Below are 12,179 nucleotides of genomic sequence, written 5' to 3'. Positions count from 1 at the left end.
ATTGTAATTAAATAATTTTAGCAAGTATATTTAAAATTTTTGAGTTCTAACTTCTCTCTTCTATCCTCTCCTATACTCATTTCCTTCAGAATGAAAGCCTTTTGATATCCATTATGCATGTGAAGTCATGCAAAAATATTTCTGTATTAGCCATAAAGAACAATTATTTTCAGTATAAATGAACATAAACTCATTGGATAAATAGAAACATATTCTACTACTCATTCTTCTGTGAATATATAACACATAATCTTCTATGATACAAATATAGTTTTGCTACCTAATATTGATACATAAATCATGAAGGGATAAAGTGGAAAACAAAAAACTATAGTCTAATTTTGCTAATGAATATTGAAGCAAGTTTTAATTTAAAGATTATAGCAACAAATAAAAAATTGCATGCTGGGACCAAATGAAATTTATGTTCGGAAAGTAGGGTTGTTAGTGTGCATATTATATATCAATCATTCAACATTTATTAAACACCTACTGTGTATCAGGCACTGTGCTAAGCCCTGGAATACAAAAAAAGACAAAATACAGTCCCTGCTCTCAAGAAGCATGAGTCCTAGAAGGAAGTTTGAAGAGGCAAACAAATAAATATAAAACAAGCTATATTCAAGATAAATAAGAAATAATTAATAGAGAAAGAGAGCACTATAATTAAGAGGGGTTAAGAAAGGCTTCCTGGAAAAGAATGGGACTTTAGTTGGAATTTTTAAAAAGCCAAGGAGGTAAGTAGGCAGAGTTAAGAAGGGATAGGGGACAGCCAGAGAAAATGCTGAGAATTGAGAGATAGAATGTCTTGTTTATAGAACAACAAGGAGACTGGTGTCACAAGATCAAATATGGTGGGCAGTAAAGTGGAAAAGTAGGAGAAAGTTAGGTTAGATTTGATCCTGGAGGCAATAAGAAGCCAGGGGAATTTATTGATTAGGGATATGACATGATTGGACCTGCATTTTAGGAAAATCACTTTACTGGCTAAATAGAGGATGAATTGGAAAGGGGAGAGATTTGAGGCAGGGAAACTAATCAGCAGCTGTTGCAGTAGCCCAGATAGGAGGTGATGAGAGCCTGCACCATAGTGATAATAGGATCAGAGAAGAAAAAAAAAAGAGATATATTCAAGATATGATACAAAGGTGAAATATACAGGCCATGACGATAGATTAGATAGGAAATGAAAGATGGTGGAGATGAACCCTAATTTGTGAGCCTAATGTAATAGGGAAGTTAGGAAGTGATGGAGGAAAATAAAGGGGAAAACATATGGAAATATAATGAGTTCTGTTTTGGACATAAGTTTTAAGATGTCCACTAAATATTCAGTTTGAAAAGTTTAAAAGACAGAGATGTGACAGTGGAGGTCAGCGGAGAGATTGAAACAGGATAAGTACATATGGGAGTTATCAGCATAGAAATAGTAATTAAATCTATGAGAACTAATGAGTTCACCAAATGAAGTACAACAGAGAGAAAAGAGAAGATAGACCAGAACAGAATTCTGAGGGACCTCTATGATTAGAAGCTATGAAAAAAAAGAAAAAAAGAGGAGCAAAATAAAATGCAAGCAAACAACAAAAAAAATGAAAATGCTATATTGTGAATGGTACTCATTTTCCACAGTCCTCTCTTTGGGTATAGATGGCTGTCTTCAACATTGAACAATTGGAACTGGTTTGAATCATCTCATTGTTGAAGAGAGCCAAGTCCATCAGAATTGATCATCATATAATCTTGTTGCTGTGTATAATGATCACATGATGTAATGATCAGCTACACCCAAAGAAAGAACACTGGGAAATGAATATAAACTGCTTGCATTTTTGTTTTTCTTTCCAGGTTATTTATACCTTCTGAATCCAATTCTCCCTGTGCAACAAGAAAACTGCTCGGTTCTATACACATATATTGTATCTAGGATATACTGCAACATATTTAACATATATAGGACTGCTTGCCATCTGGGGGAGGGGGTGAAGGGAGGGAGGGGAAAAATCAGAACAGAAGTGAGTGCAAGGGATAATGTTGTAAAAAAATTACCCTGACATGGGTCCTATCAATAAAAAGTTATTTAAAAAAAAGTTTGCAAATTTGCAAATTGTCCTACAGACTATTAACAAGAAGCCATTGGAGATTGACAATCAAGGGATGAAATGATCACACCTTTGTACTAGGAACATTAGGTACATGCTAAATGGGGGCAAGCATTATTGCACAAACAGCATAAAAGAGGGAAAAGATTAGAAGTCAGATTTAGGTTAATAGTCCACTGAGAAATAATGAGGACATGAAGGGAAGGGAGCAGTTAGAGAAGCTAAGAAAGGGGAAAGCAGAGAGAGGTTATTTTAGGGAAAGCATCACTTTAGGAGAGGACAAGCTTGCATTGGGTTCCATTTGTCTCAGTTTCCTTATCTGTAAAATGGAGATAATAATAGCATCTACCTCCCAAGGTTGTGAAAATCAAATGAGATAATAATTGTAAATTACATGGGGAACATAGTAAGAGCTATGTAAATGTTAGCTATTATTATTACCTTTCAGTCCTTTATTGATCAAAGTGCTGAAACCTTTCAGCTTTTTTTCTTTATACTGTTGAGGCCATTGTGTAAATTATTATCTCAGTTCCCTTCTTAGATTATGAGCTCCCTGAGAACAGGGATTGTTTCATTCTTTATCTTTGTAGCTCCAATGTTTGGCATATACAAATCACTTAATAAATAAATTTTTGTTAATTATTTAAAAAAAAAACAAAAACAAATTGCTTTCCAGAATGGCTGGATCCGTTCACAACTCCAACAATCTATCAGTGTCCAGTTTTCCCACATCCCCTCCAATATTCGTCATTATCTTTTCCTGTCATCTTAGCCAATCTGACAGGTGTGTAGTGGTATCTCAGAATTGTCATAATTTGCATTTCTCTGACCAAAAGTGATTTAGAGCACCTTTTCATGTGACTAGAAATAGCTTCAATTGCTTCATCTGAAAATTGTCTGTTCATATCCTTTGACCATTTATCAATTGGAGACTGGCTTGAACTCTTATAAATTTTGGTCAATTTTTTTATCAATATTATTGATAAATAATGATCTCTAGTTCTTCTTTGGTCACAAATCCCTTCCTCCTCCACAGATCTGGGAGGTAAACTATCCTATGTTCTTCTAATTTATTTATAATCTCATTCTTTATGCCTAGATCATGAACTCATTTTGATCTTATCTTGATGTACGGTGTTAAGTGTGGGTCAATGCCTAGTTTCTGCCATACTAATTTCCAATTTTCCCAGCAGTTTTTGTCAAATAGTGCATTCCTATCCCAAAAGTTGGGGTCTTTGGGTTTGTCAAACACTAGATAGTTATAGTTATTGACGATTTTGTCCTGTGAACCTAACCTATTCCACTTATCAACTAGTCTATTTCTTAGCCAGTACCAAACACTTTTGATGATGGGTGCTTTATAAATTTTAGATCTGATATAGGTAGGCCATCTTCATTTGCATTTTTTTCATTAATTCCCTTGAAATTCTTGACCTTTTGTTCTTCCAGATGAATTTTGTTGTTATTTTTTCTAGGAAGGTAAAATAGTTTTTTGGGAATTTGATTGGTATAGCACTAAATAAATAGATTAGTTTAGGTAGTATTGTCATCTTTATTATATTTGTTCAACCTATCCAGGAGCATTTGATATTTTTCCAGTTGTTTAGATCTGACTTTATTTCTCTGGAAAGTCTTATGAAGTTTTGCTCATATAGTTCCTAACTTTCCCTTGACAGATAGATTGTCAAATATTTTATACTATCAACAGTTATTTTAAATGGAATTTCTCTTTTTATCTCTTGCTGTTGGTTTTTGTTAGTGATATATAAAAATGCTGATGATTTATAGTGGATTTATTGCCACCAGGGCAGAGTAGCCAACACTGCTGTAGATTGCTTCCTATAGATTCCAGCCATCCCCCCCATTCCTGTCTATGCTGCTTGCACTTGGCATCTGTTGGCCTGCTTGCATTTGGCCCATCTCTTCTATTATAGTGTAGTCATTTCCTGTTATGGTATCATTGAATGTAATTATTGGAATAGATTTTAGAGATCATTGAATGAAATCCTATCATTGAACAGATGAGGAAACTGAGGTTCAGAGAGAAGAAAGCACTCATTCAAGGTCATACTGTAAATGAGTTATAAAATGTCTTAAAACTGCATCTTGTATTCTAAAACCACTGCAAAACATCACACTATTTCAATATAGGATTGATATGTTTCACACCACCAAGATGATGAGAAACTTAATTCAATATTAAAATAAGAAAACTGAGTTATTGGAACTAAACAATAATAATAACAAAACAATCCATGTCAGGCAAAATCTTTATGATTTAAAATCTGGATAGTGTGATCCTTAATGCACTCTCTCTGGCTTGGATAGTCATTAAATTTGGAATCAAATAAAGCGAGTTTGAATCCTGTTTGTGTTGTTCATTAAGTTATTTTGCCTCACTGAACCTCAATCTTTCTATCTATGAAATTACAGAGATAATTCCAACCTAAAATCCCATGTATTAAAAGGTACTTTATGTTTTTCAATAATTGGAGCTGATTCCAATTCTTAATACCTTTAAATTCTTATTGGAAAAAAAACTAAAAAGTTATGGGTTTGAAACTTATTTAATTAAAATGTGTTAGTGCTTGAATTTTAAGAATAGAAGGTGCAGCAAAAGAAATCTCTTTTCTTCCAGTTTCTATCAATATGCTACAATTATTTTTGCATCTGCTGAATTTATGGCCTACTCTGCTGTGGTCTTACCAAAGAGACAATTAACCCAGTTCCTGAAACTATGAAATAGTATTTTTAAAACTCCTTCAATAATTAATAATATTTAGTTTGATATGGAGGAACTAATAAATTCATATCAAAGTCTTTGACCATTAGTTTTGAAGTCAAATAAGAAATCAAATAAATATAAGCCAAGAATAATGGAGATCTGGAACCTAACAGAAGTAATATTTACAAAGTAAGAATTTTTGCAAGGTTTCTGTATTTCTTTTCCTCACATTCATACAATGTTGACTCTTTATTCTCTTTATTGAAAATTAAAAACCCTGAAGTGATTTGTAGGTAGATCTTAGCCAAAAGGAAATACTACTAAATAATTTAATTATTTTTTCTAAAAACAATAATTTCCCAAATAGAAGAATTTTGTTAGGGAAGAGCTATGCTATTTCCATATGTGAATATATAAACATACAAAATAATTTACTTTGTTTTCTACATCCTGAAAAAAAAGATGGACCTATGAAAGAAATATATCTGATTAATAACCAAGCATCATGAAAAGTTTTATAATTTTTTTATTATACCTTTTTTATTTACAAAACACATGCATGGGTAATTTTTCAACACTGACCCTTGCAAAACCTTCTGTTCCAATTTCTCCCCACTCCCTCCCCTAGATGGCAGGTAGTCCAATACACATTAAATGTGTTAAAGTATATGTTAAATCCAATATATGTATACATATCTATACATTTATCTTGCTGCACAAGAAAAATTGGATCTAGAAAGAAAGTAAAACAAGGAAAAAAAACCTGATAAGGAAAACAAAAATGCAAACAAAAAATAACAGAATGGAAATGCTATGTTGTGGTCCACACTTATTCTGCATATTTCTCTAGGTATAGCTGATTCTCTTTATTCCTGAACAATTCGAACTGGTTTGAATCATCTTATTGTTGAAGAGAGCCACATCCATCAGAGTTGATTATCCTATAATCTTACTGTTGCCATGTATCTCCTGATTCTGCTCATTTCACTTAGTTCATGAACTAAGTTGAACTTAGTTCACTTAGTTCATATAGGTCTCTCCAAGCCTCTTTGAAATCATCCTGCTGGTCATTTCTTACAGAACAAAAATATTCCATAACATTCATATACCACAATTTATGCAACCATTCTCCAATTGATGGGCATTCATTCAATTTCCAGTTTCTAGCCACTACAAACAGAGCTGCCACAAACATTTTTGCGCATGTGCGTCACTTTCCCTTCTTTAAGATCTCTTTGGAATATAAGCCTAATAGTAACATTGTTAGGTTAAAGGGTATGCTTCCCTCTCCCCTAGATGGCAGGCAATTAACATGTTAATGTATATCATAAATACAATATATGTGTACAGATCTGTATAGTTCTCTTATTGCACAAACCGGATTCAGAAGGTAAAAATAACCTGGGAAGAAAAACAAAAATGCAAGTAGTCCACATGCAATTCCCAGTGTTTTTTTCTGGGTGTAGCTGATTCTGTCCATTATTGATCAATTGGAACTGAACTGGATTCCATCAGAATATATCCTCATATTGTGTTGTTGAAGTGTATAATGATCTCCTGGTTATGTTCATTTCACTCAGCATGATGTAAGTCTCTCCAGGCCTCTGTATTCATCCTGCTGGTCATTTCTTACAGAACAATAATATTTCATAACATTCATATACCACAATTTACCCAACCATTCTCCAACTAATGGGCATCCACTCAGTTTCCAGTTTCTGGCCACTACAAACAGGGCTGCCACAACCATTTTGGCACATACAGGTCCCTTTCCCTTCTTTAATATCTCTTTGGGATATAAGCCCAATAGTAACACTGCTGGATCAAAGAGTATGCACAGTTTGATAACTTTTTGAGCATAGTTCCAAATCGCTTTCCATAATGATTGGATCCATTTACAGTTCCACCAACAATGCATCAGTGTCCCAGTTTTCCCACATCCCCTCCAACATTCCGCATTATCTTTCCCTGACATTCTAGCCAATCTGACAGGTGTGTAGTGGTATCTCAGAGTTGTCTTAATTTTCATTTCTCTGATTAATAATGATTTGGAGCACCTTTTCATATGACTAGAAATAGTTTCAGTTTATTCATCTGAAAATTGTCTGTTCATATCTTTTGACCATTTATCAATTGGAGAATGGCTTGATTTCTGTAAATTTGAGTCAATTCTCTATATGTTTTGGAAATGAGACCTTTATCAGAACCTTTGACTATAAAAATGTTTTCCCAGTTTATTGCTTCCCTTCTTGTCTGCATTAGTTTTGTTTGTACAAAAACTTTTTAACTTAATATTATCAAAATTTTCTATTTTCTGATCAATAATGATCTCTAGTACTTCTTTGAGCACAAATTCTTTTCTCTTCTACATGTGTGAGAGGTAAACTATCCTATGTTCTTAATTTATAATATCATTCTTTATATCTAGATCATGAACCCATTTTAACCTTATCTTGGTATACAGTGTTAGGTGTGTGGCAATGCCTAGTTTCTGCCATACTAATTTCCAATTCAGTTATGTTTTCTCTCATTTATCTGTTCATCTTATGAAATGTCTCATATTTTCTTCTATTTTTTCATTCTTCATATTTTGTTTTATTATTCCTTGTTCTTTTTACACTCTGTTGGTTTTCCCTTGTCCAATTCTAGTTTTTAAGAAACCATTTTCTTTCTTAAGATTCTGAATCTTCTTTATATAACCTTTTGTTCTTTTTAAAAAATTTTTCCTCAATCTCATTTGATTTTTAAGGTTTTTTTTAAGTTCTTCTATGAATTCTTTTTGGGCAGGTGATCATTTGATTTTTTCTTTTGAATAGCACAGGCTTCTTTATTTCAGTATCCTCCTCTGAAGATAAATCCCATTCTCTATTCTCATAACTTTCTGTGGTTGAACTCTTTCTCCTTTGACTGCTCATTTTGTAGCAGATTGTTGGTGTAATCACATACCTGGGGTATGGAGGATGGTGTCTATGACCTGAGGTCCTCCTTCAGTTCTCCCCTCTGGCTTGGAACCAAAAACCAAGAACTCTGACCTCCTCTAAATGCCCACAGCCAACAGCATCCCTGCCTCACTGCTTCTGCACTCACCTGGCCTGTGCTGGTTCCTTCTCACCAAGGGCTATCTCAGCAGTACAACTAGACCTGATGTTCCTTGTCAACACAGGTTCCTTCAATCTTCCCCATCTTAGATCCCTGATTCCCCACACTATCTGGAGGTAAAAGTTTCTATGGCTGAGACTGAGACTACCTCTCAACTCAGCTAACCCTGGGCTTTGTTGCTTGCTGTTTCAGCAGAATGAGTTTAGAGGTGTTTACACTTCACAGGGGTCAAACCTCTGTCCTGTCAGCTTTCTTCAAATATTTTCACATTATCCCAAGAAGACTTTCTTTTTAAATATTCTACATTTGCCTCGAGGTGCAATTTTGTCTTGTTTAATGGGGAAATCTGGAGAGCTTGAAATTTTCTGACCTACTCCTTCATCTTCCCAGAATCTTCTCCAAATTCTACTTTTTAAAGAGGTTTTTCCTTTCCTCGGTGAAATTATTTTTTTTCTTCTATTTCCATTTGGTCAATTCTGCTTTTTTAAGGTATTCTTGTCCTTATTGGCTTTTTTTCCTTTACCATTTGTCCTAGTCCATTTTTAAAAAGATATTATTTTGTTCAATATTTTTTGTGTGTCTCCTTTACCAAGCTGTTAACTTATTTTTCCATGATTTTCTTCACAGCTCTCATTTCTCTTCTGATTTTTCTTCTCTCTCTTAATTTTCAAATTCTTTTTGAACTTTCCATGACCTGAGGCCAATTCACATTTTTCTTAAAGACTTTGGATATGGGAGCATTGTTATTTTTGACTTTATTTTCTTTTGTGTTATGCATTTTGATCTTCCTTGTCACCTTAGTAACTTTATAAGGTCAGAATGTTTTTCTGTTGTTTGTTTCTTTTCCAAGCCTATTACTTGATTCTTAACTCTTTTTAAAAATAGACTCTGCTTCCAAGTATGGGTAAAGCAGCAAAGTTCTTCCCCAGTACTAGCAAAGATAGCCTTAATAATTTCCTTCTAACCAGTTAGTTGTTCAACCCCCTTACCTTATCATCTATGGGCTGGGAGCTTTGGAAGCAGCCACTGCTGAATTAGTGGCTCCCAAGACCTGCTCCTGGTTTGCTTGGGCAAGGGCTGTGCTGACACCTGTGTTGGACTAGGCCCAGGTATGAAAGACCTTTTCTGTTGATCTTTGGCATTGGTGGGGTGAAAAGTCTAAAAACCACTCCTGCTTTTACTGATTCAATTACCTCAAGGCCTGCTCTTGGTTTGCTGGGACCTGGTCTGTGCTGACACAACCTGCATTGCCATGGTATGCTCCACTCTCACCCTGATGTAGCAGACCTTTCCTGCTGACTTTCTGTGTGGTCGTGGGCTGGAAAATCATTTGACTCCATCTTTTCATGGGTTAGGTTGCTCTAGAATTGGTTTGGAGTAATTATTTAAAGGTATTTGGAGGAATTGGGGGGAGAGTCCATGGATCCCTGACTTTACTCTAACATTTTGTCTCTACCTCCACAGAAAGAGGAAATTTTCTAAATTACCTTATATGTAGGGAGGAATGAGGGTAAGGTTTGAAGGTAACTTAACTCAGTAGTTAATCTAAAAACTGAGGGATGGCAAAGTAGTGCCTGGAGTCATATATACATACTGAGACCCTATCAATTTAACTGGTTTTCATTGACTCACAAACACATAAAATTTAAATAATCTTTGGAAATGATTACTTTGCTGCATTTGTGATTATATGCTATACACCTAGGTAAAATTTTAAAGTGGATGCTTCTCCTTAGGACTATCTAATCTACCCTTTTACATACTTCAGACACTTAGGGGCAGTCAACATTTTTGTTCTTCTTTTGGCTAACATATTTCATCTTTTTTTTTTTTTTAACAACTTTCTACATTTGCATTTCAGCTAAGTGCTTTAGAATTTTGATTCCATAACTCCCCAAAGAAAGCTTCCATTCCTTCTATGGTAATGTCAGCCAAGCCTTTATAGAACAATCTGATATAAAATAATTTATACTGAAATGTGATAAAACTCTGTTTTGTAAAATGGGATAGCAGATTTCCAAGTGATAAAATATATTTGAGACCTGTTTCTAAAAAAGGAGCCCTTCTCAAATAGTTTTTAAGTATATTGGAAAGAATGTTAGGTTCGTATCAAGAAAAACCTGTATTTGAATTCTAACTATATGTTTATTAGCTGTGGAACCATCTTTAATCCACTTAATTTCTCTGCTTCAATTTCCTTATCTACTAAGTATTTTTAAAAAATTATTGCGTTGGCTCCAAAGTTTACTGTCAATGGATGTTTAGAACTTTGTAAATGTGAAATGTCCCACAAGTGTCAGCTGTTCTTAAGGTCATTCCCTGATACATGTATACCAAGAGACAAAAGATCAGAAACTTGACTCCCTGGTAATGAAAAGTTATCCCATCAAAGTATAGAAGTTCTCTGGAGCATGTGATTTAACATTCTAAGGATTTTTCTTCCCCAGATAAGCAGCTTCCTATTTATTTGAACAGAAAGTAGAAATCAGAAATCTCCAATATTTGATTCTAAGAAGAATTTATTTATGTATTTATGACTACATTAAACTATTTGTTTTCTCTGTAATTTCTTCATCTCAACTATGACTTGGGAAGGTTATTTTATAGCAGAACTGAAACAACTTAAAGAAACAAGGGACCTGGGATAAACCATACTGTATTTTTTTTCTTTTTCAGATTCCATGCATTACAACTGAAATGTGCTGTATTGTTAAAACGTCACCAAGAATTAGATGTATGAAGATGCCATGTTGCCCTCCCAAAAGAGTGTCTAAAGGTATGTAATCAAGACAAAATACTCTTTTAAATAGTATAATATTTTTCATGATAAACAGATGAGTCAAATTTGTTTTCCTACTTGTATATAATTACCTTCATCAGATATATCTGCATAGCACTCTGATAAGTGCTTGAGGAGGTACAAAGATAAAAAAGGCATCTAATAGATATATTACATACATATATATATAACTAATACAGAATAAGCTATGATAAATTTCTTATAAAAGAAATAAAAATTACTATTAATATAAGGGTCAAGGAGGGAAAATAATCATAGTGGAGAGGGAGAAGGTAGGGCATCCGTGTGTTTATGTGTATGTATATATTTGTGTGAACATGTAGTTACAGTTTGAGAAGGTGACCTTTGATCAAGCTTTTAAAAGATTATCCCCTCAACATTTGGGGATGAGAGAGATAATTTTACTAGGCATAAGAAATATAATAAATAAAGATATGAAGAAGACAGAACAAAAGATGTACACAGGAGTTAATGAGTAGACCATCTTGGTTAAGAGTACTGTGCCACTCGAGACTTACATGAACTGATGCTAAGTGAAATGAGCAGAATTAGAAGATCATTATATACCTCAACAACGATACTGTTTGAGGATATATTCTGATGGAAGTGGATCTCTTCGAGAAAGAGAGCTAATTCAGTTTCAATCGTTCAAGGATGGACAGAAGCAGCTACACCCAAAGAAAGAACATTGGGAAATGAATGTAAACTGTTTGCATTTTTGTTTTTCTTCCCAGATTATTTTTACCATCTGAATCCAATTCTTCCTGTGCAACAAGAGAACTGTTCAGTTCTACGCAAATATATTGTATCTAGGATACATTGTGACATATTTAACTTGTATAGGACTACTTGCCATCTTGGGGAGGGGGTGAAGGGAGGGGAAAAGTTGGAATAGAAGTGAGTGCAAGGGATAATGTTGTAAAAAAAAAATTACCCAGGCATGGGTTCTGTCAATAAAAAGTTATAATTAAAAAAAAAAAAGAAATATGCCATGTTCTCTCTTCCACAATGAGATGGTTCAAATCAGTTCCAATTGTTCAGTAAAGAAGAGAATCAGCTACACCCAGAGAGAGAACTATGGGAAATGAGTGTGGACCACAACATAGCATTTCCATTCTTTCTGTTATTGTTTATTTGCATTTTTGTTTTCCTTCTCAGGTTTTTTTCTTTCTTTCTAGATCTGAGTTTTCTTGTGCAGTAAGATAACTGTATAAATGTGTATACATATATTGCATTTAACATATACTTTAAAATATTTAATGTGTATTGGACTACCTGCCATCTGGGGAGGAGGTAAGGAGGAGAGGAAAAGTTGGAACAGAAGGTTTTGCAAGGGTCAGTGTTGAAAAATTACCCATGCATATGTTTTGTAAATAAAAAGCTATAATAATAAAATAAAATTTTAAAATTTTAAAAAGAAATATGCCATATTTACCAAATGCTGTGAGAGAAC

General features: G+C 34.1%; 1 protein-coding gene across 1 annotated transcript in view; it reads left to right on the top strand.

Annotated features, from left to right (window-relative positions):
- Window positions 1-12,179, top strand: part of LOC127549835 (uncharacterized) — a 56,322-nt gene that overhangs the window by 28,808 nt on the left and 15,335 nt on the right. The window contains exon 7 of the mRNA XM_051978214.1: window positions 10,603-10,702. Within this exon, the coding sequence (XP_051834174.1) occupies window positions 10,603-10,702 (100 nt within the window). The remainder of the gene's footprint in view (window positions 1-10,602; window positions 10,703-12,179) is intronic.

Source organism: Antechinus flavipes, chromosome 2, assembly GCF_016432865.1.
Source record: "Antechinus flavipes isolate AdamAnt ecotype Samford, QLD, Australia chromosome 2, AdamAnt_v2, whole genome shotgun sequence".
Taxonomy (NCBI): domain Eukaryota; kingdom Metazoa; phylum Chordata; class Mammalia; order Dasyuromorphia; family Dasyuridae; genus Antechinus; species Antechinus flavipes.
The sequence above is the reverse complement of the archived record's forward strand: the minus strand, read 5'-3'. Positions and strand labels throughout refer to the sequence as shown.